Source organism: Chelonia mydas, chromosome 10 (genome assembly GCF_015237465.2).
Source record: "Chelonia mydas isolate rCheMyd1 chromosome 10, rCheMyd1.pri.v2, whole genome shotgun sequence".
Taxonomy (NCBI): domain Eukaryota; kingdom Metazoa; phylum Chordata; order Testudines; family Cheloniidae; genus Chelonia; species Chelonia mydas.
In genome coordinates, this window is record NC_051250.2 from 34,239,850 (window position 1) to 34,260,579 (window position 20,730).

A 20,730-nucleotide genomic window follows, 5' to 3' on the forward strand; every position below is an offset into this window, starting at 1 on the left:
GCTGTTGACAGTGTACTCTGTAATTTGTCAAGGCAGGGCAGGGTCCACCCTGCTGTGCCAAGAAGCAGTCCATCTTTGGAAACAGGACATTCTTCAGTTCATCATACCCCTCCTCCAAGCAAGGAAAAAGCACTTGAAGACACACTGAGGAGGAAAAGCAGCATTCAGCATGGACCGATCAGCGATCAAGAGGGGATTACCCAAGAAGATTTCTTTGCCATATGAAAAAACACCAAGTGCCCTTATATTTGCTCCAGACAAAGGCAAATTTCTGGCTCCCTGCCAGATGTCTTCTTACCAAACTGGAGCAGACACTAATTGTGTGGGTTTCCTCCCATAGCAGCAGTCCCTAGAGTAGTCAAGAAAAATCAAGCAAAACACACAGCTAGAATTCTGCTGATGGCACCAAACTGAGCCATGCAGTTTTAATACTAGCAGTTGACCAGCCTGTACCACTTCCTTCTTTTCTGGACTTTCTTTTTCCACACCAAGGTCCAAGGGTGTCTGATGCCCTGTGGCCCTGCATCTTGTGTGATCATTTACACTTGTGCAAAGGGGCTGGAAAAGTCTCCTGTTCTGATTTAGGAGCATTTTACACCCACTCTGCAGAGGTTTAAATGACTTTCACAAGGTGTAGGGCAATGGCGAATCAGGCCTAAGGGCTCTGCAGCTGGCAGCATGACTTACGCACCAGTGATCATTATATTATAAACTGCTGGGGCCAGGGCTGTCTCTCACGTTATGTCTGTACTGACTGAAGACACCGGGAGCTATTGTACCACAAATAAATATTCATATTTTGAGTCTGTGCAGCCTGCAATGGTGACCACTCTCCAGAGGGTAGCAGGCTTTGGTACAGAGAACTGTTGCATCCCAGGATCATGGGTCTGCCCTGACATATCGACAGTCTGCTTGAATTCCAGTCCAGGGGAATAATGTTTCTTTCTCCAGTGTCTTCCAAGCAATGTAAATACAGCCTCACAGCACTCCTGTGCTGTACGAAAATCTCATTATTCCTATTTTGCAGAAGTGGAAACTGAGGCATGTGGTGGTTAAATGACTTTCCCAGCACCTCACAAGTCTGTTAGTGTCACATCCAGGATTGGGACCCAGACCTCCTGCCACCCAGTACTGTGCTTTAACCACAAGTCCATCCTCCTCCTCTTGTATCCCCCCCACCCATATTGTCCCACTCTCCAAAATCCTGACATCATCAGAGGTGCAGAGTGGGGCATGATTAAATAACACATTATGCCTCGTGTCTGAGCTGTGCCTATTGATGAAAATACTGAGCCACTAAAGTGTTAACAGAGTGACTATCTCAGCTGGGTTCCCAGTATAGAATCATAGAATCATAGAATATCAGGGTTGGAAGGAACCCCAGAAGGTCATCTAGTCCAACCCCCTGCTCGAAGCAGGACCAATTCCCAGTTAAATCATCCCAGCCAGGGCTTTGTCAAGCCTGACCTTAAAAACCTCTAAGGAAGGAGATTCTACCACCTCCCTAGGTAACGCATTCCAGTGTTTCACCACCCTCTTAGTGAAAAAGTTTTTCCTAATATCCAATCTAAACCTCCCCCATTGCAACTTGAGACCATTACTCCTCGTTCTGTCATCTGCTACCATTGAGAACAGTCTAGAGCCATCCTCTTTGGAACCCCCTTTCAGGTAGTTGAAAGCAGCTATCAAATCCCCCCTCATTCTTCTCTTCTGCAGACTAAACAATCCCAGCTCCCTCAGCCTCTCCTCATAAGTCATGTGCTCTAGACCCCTAATCATTTTTGTTGCCCTTCGCTGGACTCTCTCCAATTTATCCACATCCTTCTTGTAGTGTGGGGCCCAAAACTGGACACAGTACTCCAGATGAGGCCTCACCAGTGTCGAATAGAGGGGAACGATCACGTCCCTCGATCTGCTCGCTATGCCCCTACTTATACATCCCAAAATGCCATTGGCCTTCTTGGCAACAAGGGCACACTGCTGACTCATATCCAGCTTCTCGTCCACTGTCACCCCTAGGTCCTTTTCCGCAGAACTGCTGCCTAGCCATTCGGTCCCTAGTCTGTAGCGGTGCATTGGGTTCTTCCGTCCTAAGTGCAGGACCCTGCACTTATCCTTATTGAACCTCATCAGATTTCTTTTGGCCCAATCCTCCAATTTGTCTAGGTCCTTCTGTATCCTATCCCTCCCCTCCAGCGTATCTACCACTCCTCCCAGTTTAGTATCATCCGCAAATTTGCTGAGAGTGCAATCCACACCATCCTCCAGATCATTTATGAAGATATTGAACAAAACCGGCCCCAGGACCGACCCCTGGGGCACTCCACTTGACACCGGCTGCCAACTAGACATGGAGCCATTGATCACTACCCGTTGAGCCCGACAATCTAGCCAGCTTTCTACCCACCTTATAGTGCATTCATCCAGCCCATACTTCCTTAACTTGCTGACAAGAATACTGTGGGAGACCGTGTCAAAAGCTTTGCTAAAGTCAAGAAACAATACATCCACTGCTTTCCCTTCATCCACAGAACCAGTAATCTCATCATAAAAGGCGATTAGATTAGTCAGGCATGACCTTCCCTTGGTGAATCCATGCTGACTGTTCCTGATCACTTTCCTCTCATGTAAGTGCTTCAGGATTGATTCTTTGAGGACCTGCTCCATGATTTTTCCAGGGACTGAGGTGAGGCTGACTGGCCTGTAGTTCCCAGGATCCTCCTTCTTCCCTTTTTTAAAGATTGGCACTACATTAGCCTTTTTCCAGTCATCTACCTGTATAACTACCTGTTGTAGTGGTGCTTGTGATGACGACAGCTATGACACTCATTCCCTCTGGGAGCGGCTGATATTTAAAGGGAAAGAATTTACGCTACTGTAAGTTATCACCACCAGTGTTACTGAGATCATTAGTAGCTCCCTCCCACCCAATAACACCTGACTGATGTGATCTAGACAGCATGGGAGCCATGGTAGTGGATTATCACCGCAGTGTGAACTGTTTCACTGATTACCTCCAGTGAGTCCCATTATTACCCTGCTAGGAAATGAAAGGAGTCTTGTTTTGTATGAAGAACAGGCTGAGAAATAATAGAGCAAAATCAAAATACCAAGAAGACAATGAAGCAAATGTAAATATCATGGTTTTAAATGTGTGCGGTGACTGTATATAACAGCTGCCCTTTATAGCAATTACTTCAGTAAGTTGCACGCCATCAGTCTTGCAGGTAGATGAGTGTGAGCCTAAAGAATGTTTAATTCCTGGCCTGATAGAATCCTCTCCTTGTGTCTGTCTGTCAGGCTCCAGATCCTATCACGCTGCTGTCCGAGATATGAAGTTGTTTTTTCCAGAAGGGCTGTGCTGTGCCGATTCTCGGGTGCTAAAGGAAGAAGAGGTAGGATTCTGCCCTATCCTGAAGAATGTCCTGCTCTATCAGAGCAATAATTGTGGCCCTAGTACCCCAGGACTCTGATCCTCTTCCTCTTTATATTCCCTGTGGGAAGGAGCGGTGGAAGTACACTAAAAGTGGGGTGGCCAAAGGCACCTGAACTGTGTCCCTGCCCCCCTGCACTGCTCCTTTCCCCTGAGCCCCTGCCCTCACCCTTGCACCGCCCCTTCTCCCTAAGCTCCCACCCTTGCACTGCCCTTTCCCCCGAGGCCCCCCCGACACTGCCCCTGCGCCCTTGCTCCTACTCCCACACCACCCATTCCCCTAGAGCTCCCGCCCTCGCTCCCGACCTCGCACTGCCCCTTCCCCTGTGCCCTCATTCCCACCCTTGCACCGCCTATTCCTCTTGAGCTCCCACCCTTGCACTGCCCCTTCCCCCCGCACCCTCGCTCCCACCCTCGCACCACCCGTTCCCCTAGAGTTCCCGCCCTCACACCGGCCCTTCCCCCCATGCCCTCACTCCCACCCTCGCACCGCCCCTTCCCCCTGCGCCCTAGCTCCCACCCTCACAATGCCCATTCCCCTAGAGCTCCCGCCCTCGCACCGCCCCTTCCCCCATGCCCTCGCTTCCGCCCTCGCACCACTCCTTCCCCCGTGCCCTCCTTCCCACCCTCGCACCGCCTATTCCTCTTGAGCTCCCACCTTTGCACTGCTCCTTTCCCCCGCGACCTCGCTCCCACCCTCGCACCGACCGTTCTCCTTGAGCTCCCGCCCTCGTGCCACCCATTCTCCCTGAGGCCCCACCCTCGCACCGCCCATTCCCCCCAAGACCCCACCCCCCACTTGCTCCTCTCCACCCCTTCCCCCATTGCTCACCCTTATGGCCAGTAAAAAGTTGGGGGGGGGAATGGTCCCCAGCTCTCCCTGTTCTGGTGCCCCACCTATGGGTGCCTTTTCCGTCTACCTAAGCATTGACTGTGGTAAAGCTTTTGATACTGTCTTGCATTACCTTCTCATAAACAAACTAGGGAAATACAACCTAGATGGAGTTGCTATAAGGTGAGTGCATAACTGGTTGGAAAACCGTTCCCAGAGAGGAGTTATCAGTGGTTCACAGTCAAGCTGGAAGGGCATATCGAGTGGGGTCCTGCAGGGTTCGGTTCTGGGTCTGGTTCGGTTCAATATCTTCATCGGTGATTTAGATAATGGCATACAGATCACACTTATAAAGTTTGTGGACTATACCAAACTGGGAGGGGTTGAAAGTACTTTGGAAGATAGGATTATAATTCAAAATGATCTGGACAAACTGGAGAACTGGTCTGAAGTAAATAGGATGAAATTCAATAAGGACAAATGCAAAGTACTCCATTTAGGAAGGAACAATCAGTTGCACACATACAAAATGGGGAAATGACTGCTTGGGAATGAATACTACAGAAAGGGTTCTGGGGTTCATACTGGATCACAAGCTAAATATGAGTCAATAATGTAACACTGTTGCAAAAAAAGCAAACATCATTCTGGGATGTGTTAACAGTAAGCAAAACACAAGAAGTAATTCTTCTGCTCTTCTCTGCACTGATTAGACCTCAATGAGTATTTTGTCCAGTTCTGGGTGCCACATTTCAGAAAAGATATGGACAAATTGGAGAAAGTCCAGAAGAGAGCAACAAAAATGATGAAAGGTCTGGAAAACATGACTTATGAGGAAACATTTAAAGAATTGGGTTTGTTTAGTCTGGAGAAGAGAAGACTGAGCGGGGACATGATACCACTTTTCCAGTACATAAAAGGTCACAAGGATGAGGGAGAAAAACTGTTCTTCTTAATCTCTGAGGATAGGACAAGAAGCAATGGGCTTAAATTGCAGCAAGGGAGGTTTTGGTTGGACATTAGGAAAAACTCCTAACTGTCAGGGTGGTTAAGCACTGGAATAAATTGCCCAGGGAGGTTGTGGAATCTCCATCATTGGAGATTTTTAAGAGCAGGTTAGACTAACTCCGGTCGGGAATGGTCTAGATCAGGGATCTCAAACTCAAATCACCATGAGGGCCACATGAGGACTAGTACATTGGCCCGAGGACCGCATCACTGAAACCTTTTCATACAACAATACAAAAGTATAGTCAAAAATGAAAAAAATGAAGAGTAATATAGTATGCTATTAAAAGTCAATGTATTAACTTTTTTAAAACTGTAATGTGAAGAGGAGTTTTAATAAAATATAAACACTTGTAACTATTCCTTATGTGGTCAGTAACACTGATGATGATCTACACTAACAGTCTATCAACATAGCTGTAATGGCAGGAACTTTTTAAAGTAACTATTCATACAAAATACATTGCCCCTTTTAACAAACATTCTTCCCAACTACTCACAGCAAAGAATCATACATGCTGAACTTCATACCTCAGACTGCTCATCTAGTCCATGAGGCCCCACCCCTGCCCCACCTCTTCCCACCCCTTCCCCAAAGTCCCCGCCCCAGCTCCTCCCACTCCCTGCCCCTTTTCCAACCCCTTTCCCAAATCCCCGCCCCGGCCCCGTCTCTTCTCCACCTCCTCCCCTAAGCGCGCCGCATCCCTGCTCCTCCCGCTTCCCTCTGTTTGGCGGCGGGAAGTGCTGGGAGGTATGTGGAGGAGCGGGGGACATGGCGCGCATGGTGGGGCGGGGAGCTTGGCTGCCGGTAGAGTCGGTGCCTATGAGGGCCACAGGATATAACTCTGTGGGCCGTGTGTTTGAGACCCCTGGTCTAGATAATACTTAGTCCTGCCATGAGTGCAGGGGACTGGACTAGATGACCTCTTGAGGTCCCTTCCAGTCCTCCGATTCCATGATTCCTGCCATAGAGTGCTAACATAAGCTGACCCAGAGTATCTGACTGGTTTTTCTAAACTGGATTTGAGGCCAATTACACTGAGCAAACATGAGTGCTCTGGTCTGAAGCTTTAGAACCAGGATTCCCCAACTGAGTCAACAGGTGTGTTTCTTGAAGTGGCTCACTGGCAACGAGAGTCACAGACAGCAGCAATCCAGCCTCTCCGACATTCAGTGGGTAGAAAACAAGAGTCTGATTTGCCAAGCCACTGAGCATCTGCAACTCCCGTCAACATGAGTTAGACATGGAGGTATGCAGCACTTCTGAAAATCATGCTCCAGGGCTTTTCTTGAGACACAATACTGAGGAAGCTAATTAAAGTGTTATGGCATTCTCCCAGTCCTTCTGCCCCATCATCATACAATTGCACAGAGCCATAGAAAGCTGCAGGGAATGACGTGGAAGAAGGATTTTTTCCCAGGGCTTTCCCTGAGCCACATGAATTTCAAGAGAATCCCATTTGCAAAACAGATGGGAAGAAAAATACTTGGTAAACATTTACTTGGTAAGAAATACTTCTCTGGGTGGTTGTCTTGCAAGAAATACTGTGCTGGAGGACCCCTGTTAGAATATATAACACCTGGGGGATAAGGAGCCTCATTCTAGAACAAAAACCCAGTCATCCCCATCCCATTCCATTTCATAGTAGATTCAATGTTGAATGCATGGGTGGAGAACCAGGCTTGCATTGGGGAAGGAGCAACTGAAAGCCAGGTGAAACCCTGCTTCTTCAAATTGCATGCAGTACATGACATGGGAGATCCTTCTTCTCTTTCCATATATGGAGTATTTAGAATAAAACACCTGTATGAACTATCTTTCTGCTCCCAGCCTCTTGCTGGTGAGATTGGGATGAGCTGGGAGTGTTGCAGAGGCAATGCACTTAGTTTGCTCTTATATACAAAGGTTGTATGTGCCTCAGAAATCCTTGCCAGCTCCAGTCCAGAGGATATATTCAGGCCCACTCCAGCAACCTTTCCTACCAACTAAGGAGTGTAACTGATGGGCTGTAAAAGGAGTCCTCTCCAGTCCCCCCTGGCTGGGAAGATGTTAGCTGTGATGTAAGGCCTCAAGAGTAAAGGACATAAAGCAGTGGGAAACGAGAGACACTAAACCTTCAAGAAAGACACAGAAGTACCTTGGGGAATATAGAAGAGCAAGAGCTCCATGCACAGACAGAGAGACTCCCCTAGCCTGAGATTAGCCTGAACACTTCCTATTCAGGGAGTGCTTGGAGATGGGAAAACAAGGCAGCAAAGGGCTAGGTTTTACAATGAATTGTTGCACTAACCATCCACCTCAAAAGCAAAGGGTTCACATGGGAGTTAGGAAATAAATTAAAATGCGATGGTTCTGTCCGGCATGGGCATTTATCCAGATCCACCATGTGGTCTGCAATCATCTGCAGTCTCTGTTCAGAAGAGTTTCAGCCTCTGAAATAGCTCTGTGGGGTCCCAAACTGAGGTGCACAGGCACAGCTGTGTGAGATCTTAGGGCTGCAATAGCCAGGGGCTGCAGGTCAGGGGTGATGTGTGCTGGCAGAGCTGTGAGGGGGCTCAGGGGCTGAGAAGTAGAGGATCACAAAGGGCTGCTGGCTAGGAGGACATGTAATGGTAGACTTGTGCAGCCTGTACAGCGATTGGCTAGGTTATGTCGGGACTAGCTGCTAGGCCTTCACTTTCATAAACAACCCTTTCTCCCAAATGCATCTGTCCTGAAAACATTACAGACAACACATTGTTAGTGCCCGCTACAGAGGGATAGGCTAGACAAGGAGGCCAGACTGGATGATCACAGTGGTTCCTTTTGGCCTTGGAATCTATGAATCTGTGACTGGGAACAAAGACACTTATCAGCAACCTCTCCCCTCATCTAGCAGGAGCTCCTGCTGTTTCCCCATTGTCCCCAACTCCCCATTATGCCTTCATGCTGGCTCTTCCCATCTCCTGCCTATGCCCTGCCCTTTACCAGCCTAAAGGAGAGAGCCACACAGACACAGCCTCGGGGAGAGGCAGGTCACATCAAGAGAGTGGGTTGGTTAGGAAAGTCCAAACTAGCTCCTCATGAAAGTCCCAACATGAGCTGCCTCTCAGTGACCACAAACCCTCCCTCTTCCCCATCCTGGGGGCCCCACATAAACCCCAGATCAGTCCTGTAGGTGGTGCACACCTGGGAATTAGCCAGTGTCATAAAGGTTGAGAGGCAGGAAAAGGCAAGTGGGAGGAGGGGAGAACCCAGTGCTTAAAGACTGTGTTAGATGGACCCTTTCTTTGCTTCTAGCTGCAAAAGGATGGCACCAATCCCTAGGACATACAACATATCTCCACGCAAGCTATTCCTATAATGGCACCATCTTAAACAGTGGGGCCCTTTACCTGTCATATGTACCAGCACTGCAAGGGTTAAATGGTTTAGGCTGTCAGGAACTTAATCCACCAGTGAAAAACAATTTAGGCTGCCTGTAGCTAAAATGAAATGAGAAGCCTTTACTTTCCTGGTAGCTATTCTGATTTTATTTTCCAGTATGATCCTCGCATCCAAAGAGTTAGGGAGCTAGAAATGCTACCATTATGCCAGTGGGTTGATTCTTGGAGACTAGAGAGTCTGGCCTGGGAAAGGATTTTGGATGCAGGATCTTTAAAAGGATAACAGGGCGCCGTCCTGAATTAACCACAAAGAAGGGGTAATGCATGCAGAGCGTTCCTTCAGCTCCCAACTATATGACTGGGCCTTTCCTAGGCTGGCAATTACAGGTGTATGCAACATCCTGACAAAACACTTCTCAGCTTTCCTGAATTGCTGTTTACAAAGCTTCACCCATCCTGATTACAGAATCACGGAAGATTGGGATTGGAAGAGACCTCAGGAGGTCATCTAGTCCAACCCCCTGCTCAAAGCAGGACCAACACCAACTAAATCATCCCAGGCCTTTGTCAAGCCGGGCCTTAAAACCCTCTAAGGATGGAGATTCCACCATCTCCCTAGGTAACGCATTCCAGTGCTTCACCACCCTCCTAGTGAAACAGTGTTTCCTAATATCCAACCTAAACCTCCTCCACTGCAGCTTGAGACCATTGCTCCTTGTTCTGTCATCTGCCACCACTGAGAACAGCCTAGCTCCATCCTCTTTGGAACCCCCCTTCAGGTAGTTGAAGGCTGCTATCAAATCCCCCCTCACTCTTCTCTTCTGCAGACTAAATAATCCCAGTTCCCTCAGCCTCTCCTCATAAATCAAGTGCCCCAGCCCCCAGATCATTTTCATTTCCCTCCACTGGACTCTCTCCAATTTGTCCACATCCTTTGTGTCCAACTGGACACAATACTCCAGATGTGGCCTCCCCAGTGCCGAATAGAGGGGAATAATCACTTCCCTTGATCTGCTGGCACTGCTCCTACTAATGCAGCCCAATATGCCGTTAACCTTCTTGACAACAAGGACACACTGTTGACTCATATCTAGCTTCTCATCCACTGTATTCCCCCGGTCCTTTTCTGCAGAACTGCTGCTTAGCCAGTCGGTCCCCAGCCTGTAGCAGTACATGGGATTCTTCTATCCTAAGTGCAGGACTTTGCACTTGTCCGGTTTGAAACTCATCAGATTTCTTTTGGCCCAACCCTCCAATTTGTTTAGGTCATTCTGGACCCTATCACTACCCTCCAATGTATCTACCTCTCCCCCCAGCTTAGTGTCATCTGAGAACTTGCTGAAGGTGCAATTCATCCCATCATCCAGATCATTAATGAAGATGTTGAACAAAACTGGCCCCAGGACAGACCCCTGGGGCACTCCGCTTGATACCGGCTGCCAACTATACATCAAGCCGTTGATCGCTACCCATTGAGCCCGACAATCTAGCCACCTTTCTATCCACTTTATAGTCCATTCATCCAATCCATACTTTTTTAACTTGCTGGCAAGAATACTGTGGGAGACCAATCACATGATGTGCCTTTCCCCTTCCCTCCTGCAGATTTGTAACATGAAATATGACCCGATAGTCAGACCGGAAATCAGCAAGCAGCACAGGATTGTAAAACATGAAACAAGAAGGCAACTCAATTTCCTGGGCTCCAAGCAGCAGCATAGTCTAGGTAAGGATATGTAGAGCTTGCTCATTATAGGCCTCAAACTGCTATTGATTAGTTGGCCAGCAAGACAAACCATCTGGTGTCAGCCAAAGTCGCTCTTGATGTCCTTTCAGAAAGCAGAGACAGTTCGGAGCTGGAAAGAACTACTCAAAAGTAGTTCAGGCCTGTTAACCCCTTGAATGCCAGGCCTTTTCCATGGACTTCGGATCAGGGCCCATGTGCCTCATTAGGATGATGAGCACACTTAAGGCCACATCTTCTCAGCTGTGCCCATTTTCCTGCCTTGCACATTAATAAGTAAGGGACAGGCTGCACAGAGGCATGGGTCTTAACTATCCCTCAGCGTGGAGGACTAGACCTAGCCCTTAACTTTACTCACTCCCACAGGTCACTTCTGCTTGTGCCAGATTGTTCTCAAGGAGCTGCAGGAATAAGGTATTGGTAATTCTGTGCATAAGGGGGAGCACGCTTGGTGAATTGATGGCTCCATGCACCGCTATCTGCTGGCTGCTTGCTGACCTTCCCACCTGGGGATAGTTCAATCAGTGACTATTTTCCATCTAACATTTCAGCTCGGGCAGATGGGAAATGCGAAGGCATATCAGACAAGGCTGCTTGAGAGGACACCATCAGGATCTCTCCAGTCCAGGCCTTTCCTGGCAGTAGTTCCCAGCCCTTTCTCATAATGCAGAACCTTTTTCTGAGTAGTTGCACAGTCGGAAAGGGCCAGGTTTATAGCACAGGTCCCAAACTGTTGATCTGTTTCCTGATTTAAAAGAGTTATTGCAAGTAAAACACCTCCCTGAGGAGCCGGGGGAATGCTTTGCAAGCTGCATGCAGCACTTTGTTTCCTAGTCTTGGCAGCGAATCCTGGAATCTATCCTGCTAGCTCCCGGGTGCTGTTTTGTAAATGTCACACCTTTACTTTGAGGGTGTCTAAGTAGAGTGAAGAGTAATGAAATATATTGGATTGACACAATACACCCATACGTCAGTTTCTGAGACGGTCTCCAGAGTGGGACTGTCCTGAGAAGGCAAGGACATGTGGCCACTAAACCATCAGGCACTAGAGTAAGTGCTTCTAGTAAGTCAGATGCTGCATCCACGTCTTGGACACTAGAGGGCTCTATTGCACACACAGAAACTTGTCCCTTTGGCTCCTGTTCATCAAATCCACAAAGCTTTTGCCTATACAAACAAACAGATTTATCATAGGGAAATATGAAACACACCAAACTTTTCGGCTTCTGATCAGAATGACATGTTTGGATTATAAAACCAGATGGATTAACAGATTTGTTTGCCTGGAAGAAATTAAATGGAATAGTAGCTCATGTAATAAATCAGGCGCTCTCCTGGTCTGATGTCTCTGAAAATGGGGTCATTACTACTGTCTAACTATCTACACACCACATACACGCACGCACACACCAGTTCAGCATCTTGGGATGAGCAATCACATCTGCAAGCAACTACACAACATAACATTGCATGAACCTCTGATCCTTGTGTTATTTAGTTTGTTTGGGGGAGGAGAGGGTGTTTAGAAGGTTTTTTTTAAAAAAAATGTTAAACAACCATCTGTTGTGTTTTGATCTTTTCTCATCAGACCTGCCATTGCTTTATACACTCTGCCAAACCACTTGCCTGATACTTCCCGGGATAATCCTTCGGGGTTCAGAGCGCCCGCCTTACCTTGGACTGCTAGACCAGTTGATTGGCAGAGATTTCACAGTGACAGGGATACGGCTCACCGTGCTGGACAAATCACAGGCTCACTTCATCTCTGAGACACTGAGCACTGAGGGGTGCGATGTTTCGACAATGGTATGGAACAATGGAGCTACTCCTCCCTCTGCCCCCCAAACAAGAAGAGCCATTTGCTAATCTATACAGTTTTTAGTTTCACTTAATTGTGACTCCTGAGATGGTAAATCCCTGTTAGGCTTTCGAGTACATCCCCCTATCAATGCATGATTGTGCCTTATTACACTTGCTCGTCTTGACTCCAGGCTAGTTATAATTACAGGGGCATCCCCAATTTCTCTTGGGAGTAAAGGTTCAGGGAGGTTCAGGCCGCAGGTTCAGGGAGGACGTTTGCCCTTATATATACAGCCTCTATTTCCCTGTTGTTAATTCCACCCCATTAATCCCTATCTCCCTTTTGCTATGCTAACTAATCCCTCTCTCTTCTTGGTGATTATACTCTTGATTTATTGGGAGGAGATTTTGTCCCCAGCCGCCTAGTTTTCGCTTAGCCAATCTAAGCATATTTAACTCTTTCATAGGTTTTACTCAGAAACCAGACCCCAAGTCATTTTAGTTGCTTATCTCTGAACTCCCTCCAGATTGTCACTAGCTTTCTGGTGCTGAGGTACCCAATAGTAATCTTCAGGATAGTCCAGTATGTTCACACATAGCTATTCAGAGCTCGATCCTGCAAAGGACTGAGAACTCGAGCCCTCCTCTAACAAAGCACTTAAGCACGTGCTTAACTTAAGCATGTAAAGACTGCTGTTGAAGTCCATGGAGCTATGCCTATTTATGCCATCTGAGGATCTGACCCCCTCCCTGGCTGCTGTGTGAAAGACACACCCATAGAGGGAGCTGACTAGAATGAAGCAGGGAAGTGGACTATACAAGAAAGTGCTGTCAGATGCACAAAGCAAACAGTGGAGGGAAATGAGTTCCCTGGAAGTGGCTATAAACAAAGGACTGTCAAATTCACACAGTCACCCAACTGAGAAAATACAGACAAATATTTTTGCCTCTGACCTTTTAGCTTGAGGGGTCTTAGCTATTACTGTAGCAAGAGCAGGTAAGATATTTTCTAAGCGTGATTTTTAAACTGACACTATCCCTTTAAAGACAAGTTTTAGAGTAGCAGCCGTGTTAGTCTGTATTCGCAAAAAGAAAAGGAGGACTTGTGGCACCTTAGAGACTAACAAATTTATTTGAGCATAATTTGTTTGTTAGTCTCTAAGGTGCCACAAGTCCTCCTTTTCTTTTTATCCCTTTAAAGTACGTCTGTATAGAAGAGCAATTACATCTAGCAACCAATTAGACTAAGCACCAGCCTGTTCCCCTTTGGTTATCCCAAGAATACCAGTCCCTCATGCGCCAGGGAAGATCCCCAGCTATTATAGGAAAGACAAAGGGGTGGGTAGTATGATGGAAGCCAAGCAGCACCAGTAGGGTTGCCCAGAAATTATTTTCCCCAATCAGAGAGGAATGTCTTCAAACAGAGTTAGGCAGGGCTGGTATATTTCCACACAGGCCTGATCGTGCTGAGCCAAAGGGAGTCATTACAGCAGTCACTCTCCCCCTGCCAGAAGGAGACAGGTCCTTCTGGGAACTCCCTTTCCTCCTGCTTTTGCAGTCTGAGTAACACACCTGAGGCCACACTTTCTTTTCAATACCTCAGTTTGCCTCTCGCCCAGAGAGAAATGACTAGGAAAAATGTAAAGCCCAAGGTGAATGAGTAACAACTGAACTCTGGTGGAGCAGGCATTTCAAAGAGCATGCTGCCCCATGCTTTCATCCCCCCACGCAGCGCGCAAGGTGTTCCTTGTGCTGTCAGCAGCCAATCGCAGAGTTACGTAAGTGGTCTTAGTACTAGCCTGGTGTTCTTCCCTCCCTTGCAGCATTCCCTGTTGGACGGGGCATGTCTGGTGGTAGCAGCACAGCGAGACAATGCCATTATTTGCTTTGAGTCCCTGCTGGACAGGTAAGCAAGGACAACACCACATCAGCCAAATGCCAGAGAGCTCTTGAGCTAATCATGGGGCTGGGTTGTCTTCTCTGTAATTCATTTCCAGTTTAGCCTCTCCTAAGGATAGTTACCTCGCAAAGGCCACACATTTGTCATTATTTATTGGGGCAGGGGTATGCATCAGCATGTTAGAGAGTTTTTAATTTCTGAAGTCACACATCCTAAACACGCCAGCCAGGTGCTGGGGTCTCTCAAGAATGCAGTAAGGATGGCTTTGGGATTTTATTTTGCAAAGACACAGAGAGTTCTCCAAAATAAAGTCTTGCTTTGAGAATAAACTGCTGAATCAATAAACTTGCTAGGAGAAAATCTGTGTAGATTCTGCGTTTACCATGGAAAACCAATTTCAAACAAACACCAGAGAGTGAAATAAAAAATAAACCTGTTCAATAAATCACCACAAATGCCTGGTAGAGGAGTAAATGTGCTAAAACAAACAGAACCCCCCATGGGGACTGATTAGTGGAACAGAATTATCATCATACCAATTAACCCATTGACCCCAGGAGGCAGAGTTTCTCAACACTACAGGCTAATATTTTGCAATGTGATGTGCAGTTATATGCACCTGGCTTCTTCTGATGGCTCTGTTGTGCCAAGAACTTGGCAGAGCCCACGCATGAGGGTCATCACACAGCACAACAGGCCAATTCACCGCTGTGCAGTGGATAACACCATCAGGATACTGCTCTTATTGAATGGACACACAAGAATGCTGGAAAACTATCAGATCTTTAAAAATACATTGGTAGGCCATTTGGAGACATTGGCCGGCTATGAAGGGGGTCCGATGTTGTAACCCAAGCTCAGTACCTAGTTGTGGGAGCTGGGAATCACCCAAGTGACTTAGGGAGCCTCACTGATTTTCACTGGGACATTAGTCTCCTAAATCAAGGTGCTTTTGAAACTCTTACCGAGCACCTCTAGTCCTTGTCCTCTGGCTGATTCAGGCTTTGATTGGCTTGAGAGTGGGAGGAGCGAGGACTAGTGGAGACCTCTTGGTTCTGAGAGTGGCTCCAGAAGGCTTGGGTATTTGGGAAAAAACTAAAACTAAGTCCTTTAGAATTTCCCTGTGTGAGATCTTTGCTTTCCACCAGAGATAAATACCCAGGGCCGGAGGCCTTCTCTTTTTCCCCCACTGCCCCAGAGACTCTGTTACATCACTGGTCATTACTGTTTGTCTGAGGGATTATATTTTAAGAGCCCCAATCCATTTATACAAAGCTTTGTAAAGCCCTGGATTTATCTGTGTAAAAAATTTCAGCAACAGATGCACATGGCCTGAGCTGCTGGCAAAGAACATACCCCTCCCCTCAGCGAGGTCATTTGCAGACTCTGACAGCCTAGACAGCAGAGTAACATTTGCTTCTCCCTTGCTGTTTTTTCTCTCTCCCCAGTGGCCGCTGGCAGAAGCAGGCTGTGCTGGACTGCATGCAGCATCTTCTGTATCCCCAAACAGAGAAACAGGCAAGTGGAGGAGGCCCTGGTCCACAGAAATAACCATTTTTCTTTCCATTGTGTTCTGCTGGCTGTAGATTAAGTAGAGCTGGTCAGAAAACAGCTTTTATTTTTGGTGGAAATTTTGAACAAAAAGGAAACTTTCTCTTGATGAGGGAAGGAGGGGTGCATCATGGGAGTCCCTGGCTGTGGTGCATCAAGGGAGATGTCGTCTGGCCAGAGATCTCAGCCCATGGAAGAGAATGGGAGCATAAGGCTCCCAAACTGCAATTTCCACGAGATGCTGCGGTGCCATTTTGAATAGAAATATATTGTCCTTTTGGCAAAATAGCACAGGTTTTCACCTAAATCGGATACTTTTCATGAAAGTTACATTTGGCTGAAAACCTAATTTTCCATTGAAAAATAGTTTTGATAGAAGATCGTCCACTTGGCATTAAAATTCTAGAAGACCTCACACTGATCCAGGTGGGGGAAAGGCAGTGAGCTCATTAACCCTTTAAATGATGGGCTGGCTGGCTGTTTTCTCAACAGCACTTTGCAAACATAGATTGTGTCAAGTAGCTCCAAACCAGACAAGAGCTTTGGAGGCAGGGTGCTGGCTGAACAAGGAGTATTAGGGGTATAAAGAGCTGGGACTGCATGAGAAATGGTAGCCAGCAAATCAGCCTGTCGGGGAAAGCAAGGGAGAGTGTCAGATGTGTTGGCAACATGGCATAGCTCTCGTTGGAGCTGACAACAGATGGCAGATTTTCCCCAAAATCAACATTCAGCACCAGCCTTCTAAGGGTTAAGCCTCAGAAGATACAGCTGGGACGGCGCCCCTGGGTCTGTGTTCTTGCCAAGGTGTGAACTCCCACAATTGGCGCTGTAAAGCTGTAGTTTCCAGCACCAGGTGTTCTGTGTTGCCCCTGACAGGCAGTGCAGGTCCCCTGATGCTGAACTGAGAGTGTGATACAAAGCCTGGGAAGGTCTGCAAACTCAGCTCTTAGGTAGCCCATCTTTAGAAGCCAGCTACGAATATATAACACCATCATACCTGCTGCTGCCAATGGTGTTCGACTGTTGCCATGTAATGTGCCAGGACAACAGTTCTGGGCTGTCCACTGGTATTTGGAATACCCTCTGATTTGCTTTGGAAATTATGTTGGTTGTAGCTGTCTGATATAAAATCTCTTCTGTCTTGTGCCAATAAATGGGCAATCAGCCCATGATGAAGAGGCTTGGGATGCTTTCTGTGCCAGGACAAGTTCCATTGCTATACATGTGTTCAACCCAGCCTCTCCACCAATCAGCATATTGGGCCCAATCTCATTTCCACTGAAGGCAAGGACAAAACTCCCACTGATTTCAGTGGGAGCAGGAGCAGGCCCACTGGAATTTACCGATGAGGCCTTCAGCTTTGTCCTGAGAAGAGCAAATGCAGCATTTTGCAATCAATGTAGAAAATAGTGCCCCCTTGATGACGGTACCAGCCATGGTGCTTCCTGCTGTTGGTTAGGGATGCACAGTGGGAAATACCATCTCCCATTGTCAAGGGGTCTTTTGCTCAGGTAGTTTAGAAATGATGGAGCAAAACCTGAGGAGCAAACTCCTAGAAAAATGAGTTTAAACTGCTTCAAAGGATGTCCCTGGGAACCATGTTTGACCCCCTGGTCCCTTGCTGATGAATTTACAAAGTGCCAGCCAGACCTCCCAGGCCAGAGCTAATGAGAAACAATATGATGTCAGGCAAAGGGCAGCAGGGCTAAATAAGAGAAGCTAAGATTTACAGCAGATCACTTGAGCAGAGCTGCAGCCTTCGACAGTGGAGCTAAGTCACGGACAGTACTGAAAAGGGATTGCCCATTTGATTCATAGTCTCATAGACGTCAAGGCCAGGAGAAGGGACCATCATGATCATCCAGTCTGTCCTCCCGCATAGTGCAGGCCACAGAACCTTGCCCGCCCACTCCTGTAATACTCCCATAACCTCTGGCTGAGTTACTGAAGTCCTCAAGACTTCAAGTTACAGAGAATCCACCATTTACTCTAATTCAAACCAGCAAATGACCCATGTCCCACACTGCAGAGGAAGACGAAAAACCCCCAGGGTCTCTGCCAGTCTGATCTAGAGAAGTCCTTCTGAACTCCATGTATGGCGATCAGTTTTAGATCCTGAGCATACGGGCAAGAACCACCAGCCAGACACCTGGGAAAGAATTCTCTCTAGTGTGGTGGATGGGCTGTCTGTGTAAGGTACTATGAATCATTAGGTTACCCTTTAAGATCGTATACCAAGACCAGGCAGATGTACTGCACTGCTCCAAAAAGAGAGTGGTGGCTGCTTTGTTTTATGAGACTCACTCGAATATGTGGGGAAGGAACGCTATTTCCCTATAGGATTCTGCTGCCTTTTCTGTTTAACAAAGCACATGGTTATGTGTATGTATATATCACACTGGAATTGAATTGTCAGGCTGGGATGACCTATACCTCAGTTAGGCACTTCCGTGCACTCTGATTGGTTTTGGCCATCTGATTTGCATAACCGCAGACACAGTTATTTCCTACTAGCTGTATGCTAAGTAAGAGCCCTGCTGCCCCCCGATCTATCCGCTGTTAGCCAGTCAGAGTGCTAAGCTTTGCTTGGGCACTGTACAGATATCAGTAACTGTACAGCAAATGTGCAAACTTGCCTCCTCTGAGTGACAGCTCTAATCCCACAGCTCTGCCTGGCTCCCGAACCCTCTGGGAGTTTTTCTGCTGCGAGCCAGCAGCCAAGATGGCTGTCTTAGCTTCTCCCTCCCTTCACCTGCATCAGAAAAACTCTGTAACAGACATGGAATAGAAGGGAAAAAAATACTAGCAAGCGAAGAGACTGGGGTTGTGAGAGCAGCGAGTGGGGGACTTTTTCCAAAGCACTCTGGGGAGATCCTCACCCCCACTCCAGCCTCTTTGTGCCAGGTGAAAGGGTCAGATCGCTGTAAAGGGGCCCTAAAAGTCCCATATCTTCCAGGAGAAGGATTCCCCTAGTGCAGGCCCTAGGAAAGACAGCCACAATGTTATCTTCCAAGGATCTCCTTACAATACCTGGCGTATGGACATGTCGAGGGCAGGGCTGGGGGCATGTTGGGGGGAGCCTCAGCAAATAGCATTGCAGGGATGCTGGGCAGTGCTGTGGCCCATAGGGCATCCCCAAGAGGCTGCCATAATGTAGATAAACCCTGAGGTCTCTCTGTAACTCTGGGGGCTGTAGAGGAGCCCAGGATGGGGAAGGCACTAAGGTGGCTTGAAGCCAGTTTAGCTGCCCACCCCCTGGGGCATGAGCTCTGTGCTGCCCTTCTGAAAGGCACAGCCCAGAAAGTCACCCTCTGACTCCTAGCTCTTCTTCAGGCCCCATCATGCGCTCACTGACTTGGATGGGAGTCCATGAGACAGGCACTCCCTCTGTCCCAGTCCCCATACAGGTGAGCAGGGCCTTGTCCCCCAGGTCTTGCCTGGTGTCAATGACCTGACTGCATTGTTTGCCCCCAACTTGTCCCTCTCCATTCCTTTGGGAAGCACCAGGAACAAACCCATATGGCAGCCAGCCAGACCAGGAGAGCCAGGTTGGGGTTGGAAGGAAGGGGTGGGAGGAGGAGGAGCCTAGGGGATGTCTTTAGATGATTTCCCACTCAGCACCTTGTGCATTGTCATTTTTGCTTCTCTTTCATTGAAAACATGAGCCCTGAAAGTGTCTGTGTCATAATAATAACTGGAGGGTGTTTCCCTTCTGCTAGGCTAATCCACCCCTCTGCATCAGGATGGATTCAGCCCCATATACACTTATTACCTGGTACACAGACAGTAAAAGCTAGCCTGCCCCCACCCTGCTTTCTTTTCTCCCCAGGCTGAGGAGCTACTCTGTTGCCTTTTTGACTCCTTGACATCCAACAGCTTCTTCCGCATCGAAACCCTGGATGCCTAGTCAGGATTTTCTGTTCTCCTGACCAGCCCAACTGCAGATCCTGTCATGGTATCAGTACAGGTGCCCGCCCTCGGGACTCCACTGGTAGAACAGCCTTGTAACCATTTGTTATTAAAATGTCACGCCCAGAGTGTGGTATTTGCATCACTAAGTTGAAGTAGGGGGTGATCAGAGAAATAATCACTCAACACTGGAGCCATGGTTTCGAGGTGCATGATTTGAAAGGGAACTTGTCTGTGCTGCACAAAGCAAATTGCAGAGCATTGCTCCATCTGGAGAACACTTTGGAGACAGAGTACATGCAAAGAGTAGAACTTTCTCTGTGCTTGTCATTCTGTCTGTTCCCCGGGAGCCATGTGAACAGGTATGTGGGACCCAAAGGAAACTGGGAGAAGATTCCTTTTTTGCTAATCACCAGCTTGTCCCTTGTGGAAGGGCCTGCTGCTTTCCTGTCTGGGTCAAAGGTCAGCTGCAGGCAGGGGAGATGGGCTGTGGCAAGAATAGGGAGGAATCAGCCTTATACTGCAGCAAAAATTAATCATTTGAGGCCCTCTCATAATTACTCTGAATGTCTGAAGATTCCCATAGGGTCAGTTTAGTCAAATCTCCTGTTGTGGACACAGCAAGGACAATTCCGGTGTGCTAACTCATAGCATCATGGCACATAAAAGGAGGACAGTTATTTGCTGAGATTTAGTGCAAGCTGTATTTCTTAGGGCATGGTTTTACTGCACTCCCTGCATCTGGCTGTATGAGGACAATTGGTCTGCAAGCAAAGCAAGGTACATAGGCCCTGCTCCTGCTCCCACTGAAGTCCATGGTAAAACTCCCATTGAATTCACTGGTGTGTGATCTGGCTCATAGTCACTGGCAATGCCCTTTGACCATACCTCTTGGCTTGCGCTGTTGATCTACTGACAGGGAGTCTGCCCTGAACAGAAGTACACAAAAATCCTAGGGTGTATTAATAACTTCATAGGCCCATAAGCTGGAAATCCCTCCCATCCATATATTAATAAAAAGAAACATGGCAGCAGAAACTTTCCAGCTCCAGCATTTGTCCTGATGCGGGTCCTGCAGTGGACTGCTCCCCAGAGTCATCCCCCAAAAGGTCCTCTTAGTATGGACCCAGGATGTCCTGTGGCTGCTCTGGCGGCATAGCCTCTTCAGTTACCAGCCTCAGCTCTAG

The 20,730-nt window shown here is 47.7% G+C and overlaps 1 protein-coding gene across 2 annotated transcripts in view; it reads left to right on the top strand.

Moving 5' to 3' along the window:
- DNAAF8 (dynein axonemal assembly factor 8) overlaps window positions 1-16,917 on the top strand; it is a 151,575-nt gene extending 134,658 nt beyond the window's left edge. The window contains exons 27-31 of one of the 2 annotated variants that reach the window (XM_043524105.1): window positions 3,301-3,395; window positions 10,245-10,365; window positions 11,972-12,189; window positions 14,007-14,089; window positions 15,532-16,917. In XM_043524105.1, the coding sequence (XP_043380040.1) occupies window positions 3,301-3,395; window positions 10,245-10,365; window positions 11,972-12,189; window positions 14,007-14,089; window positions 15,532-15,634 (620 nt within the window). In that variant the 3' untranslated portion in view covers window positions 15,635-16,917. The remainder of the gene's footprint in view (window positions 1-3,300; window positions 3,396-10,244; window positions 10,366-11,971; window positions 12,190-14,006; window positions 14,090-15,531) is intronic. The other variant, XM_037911638.2, reaches the window with a different exon arrangement.
- The last annotated feature ends 3,813 nt before the right edge of the window (window positions 16,918-20,730 follow it).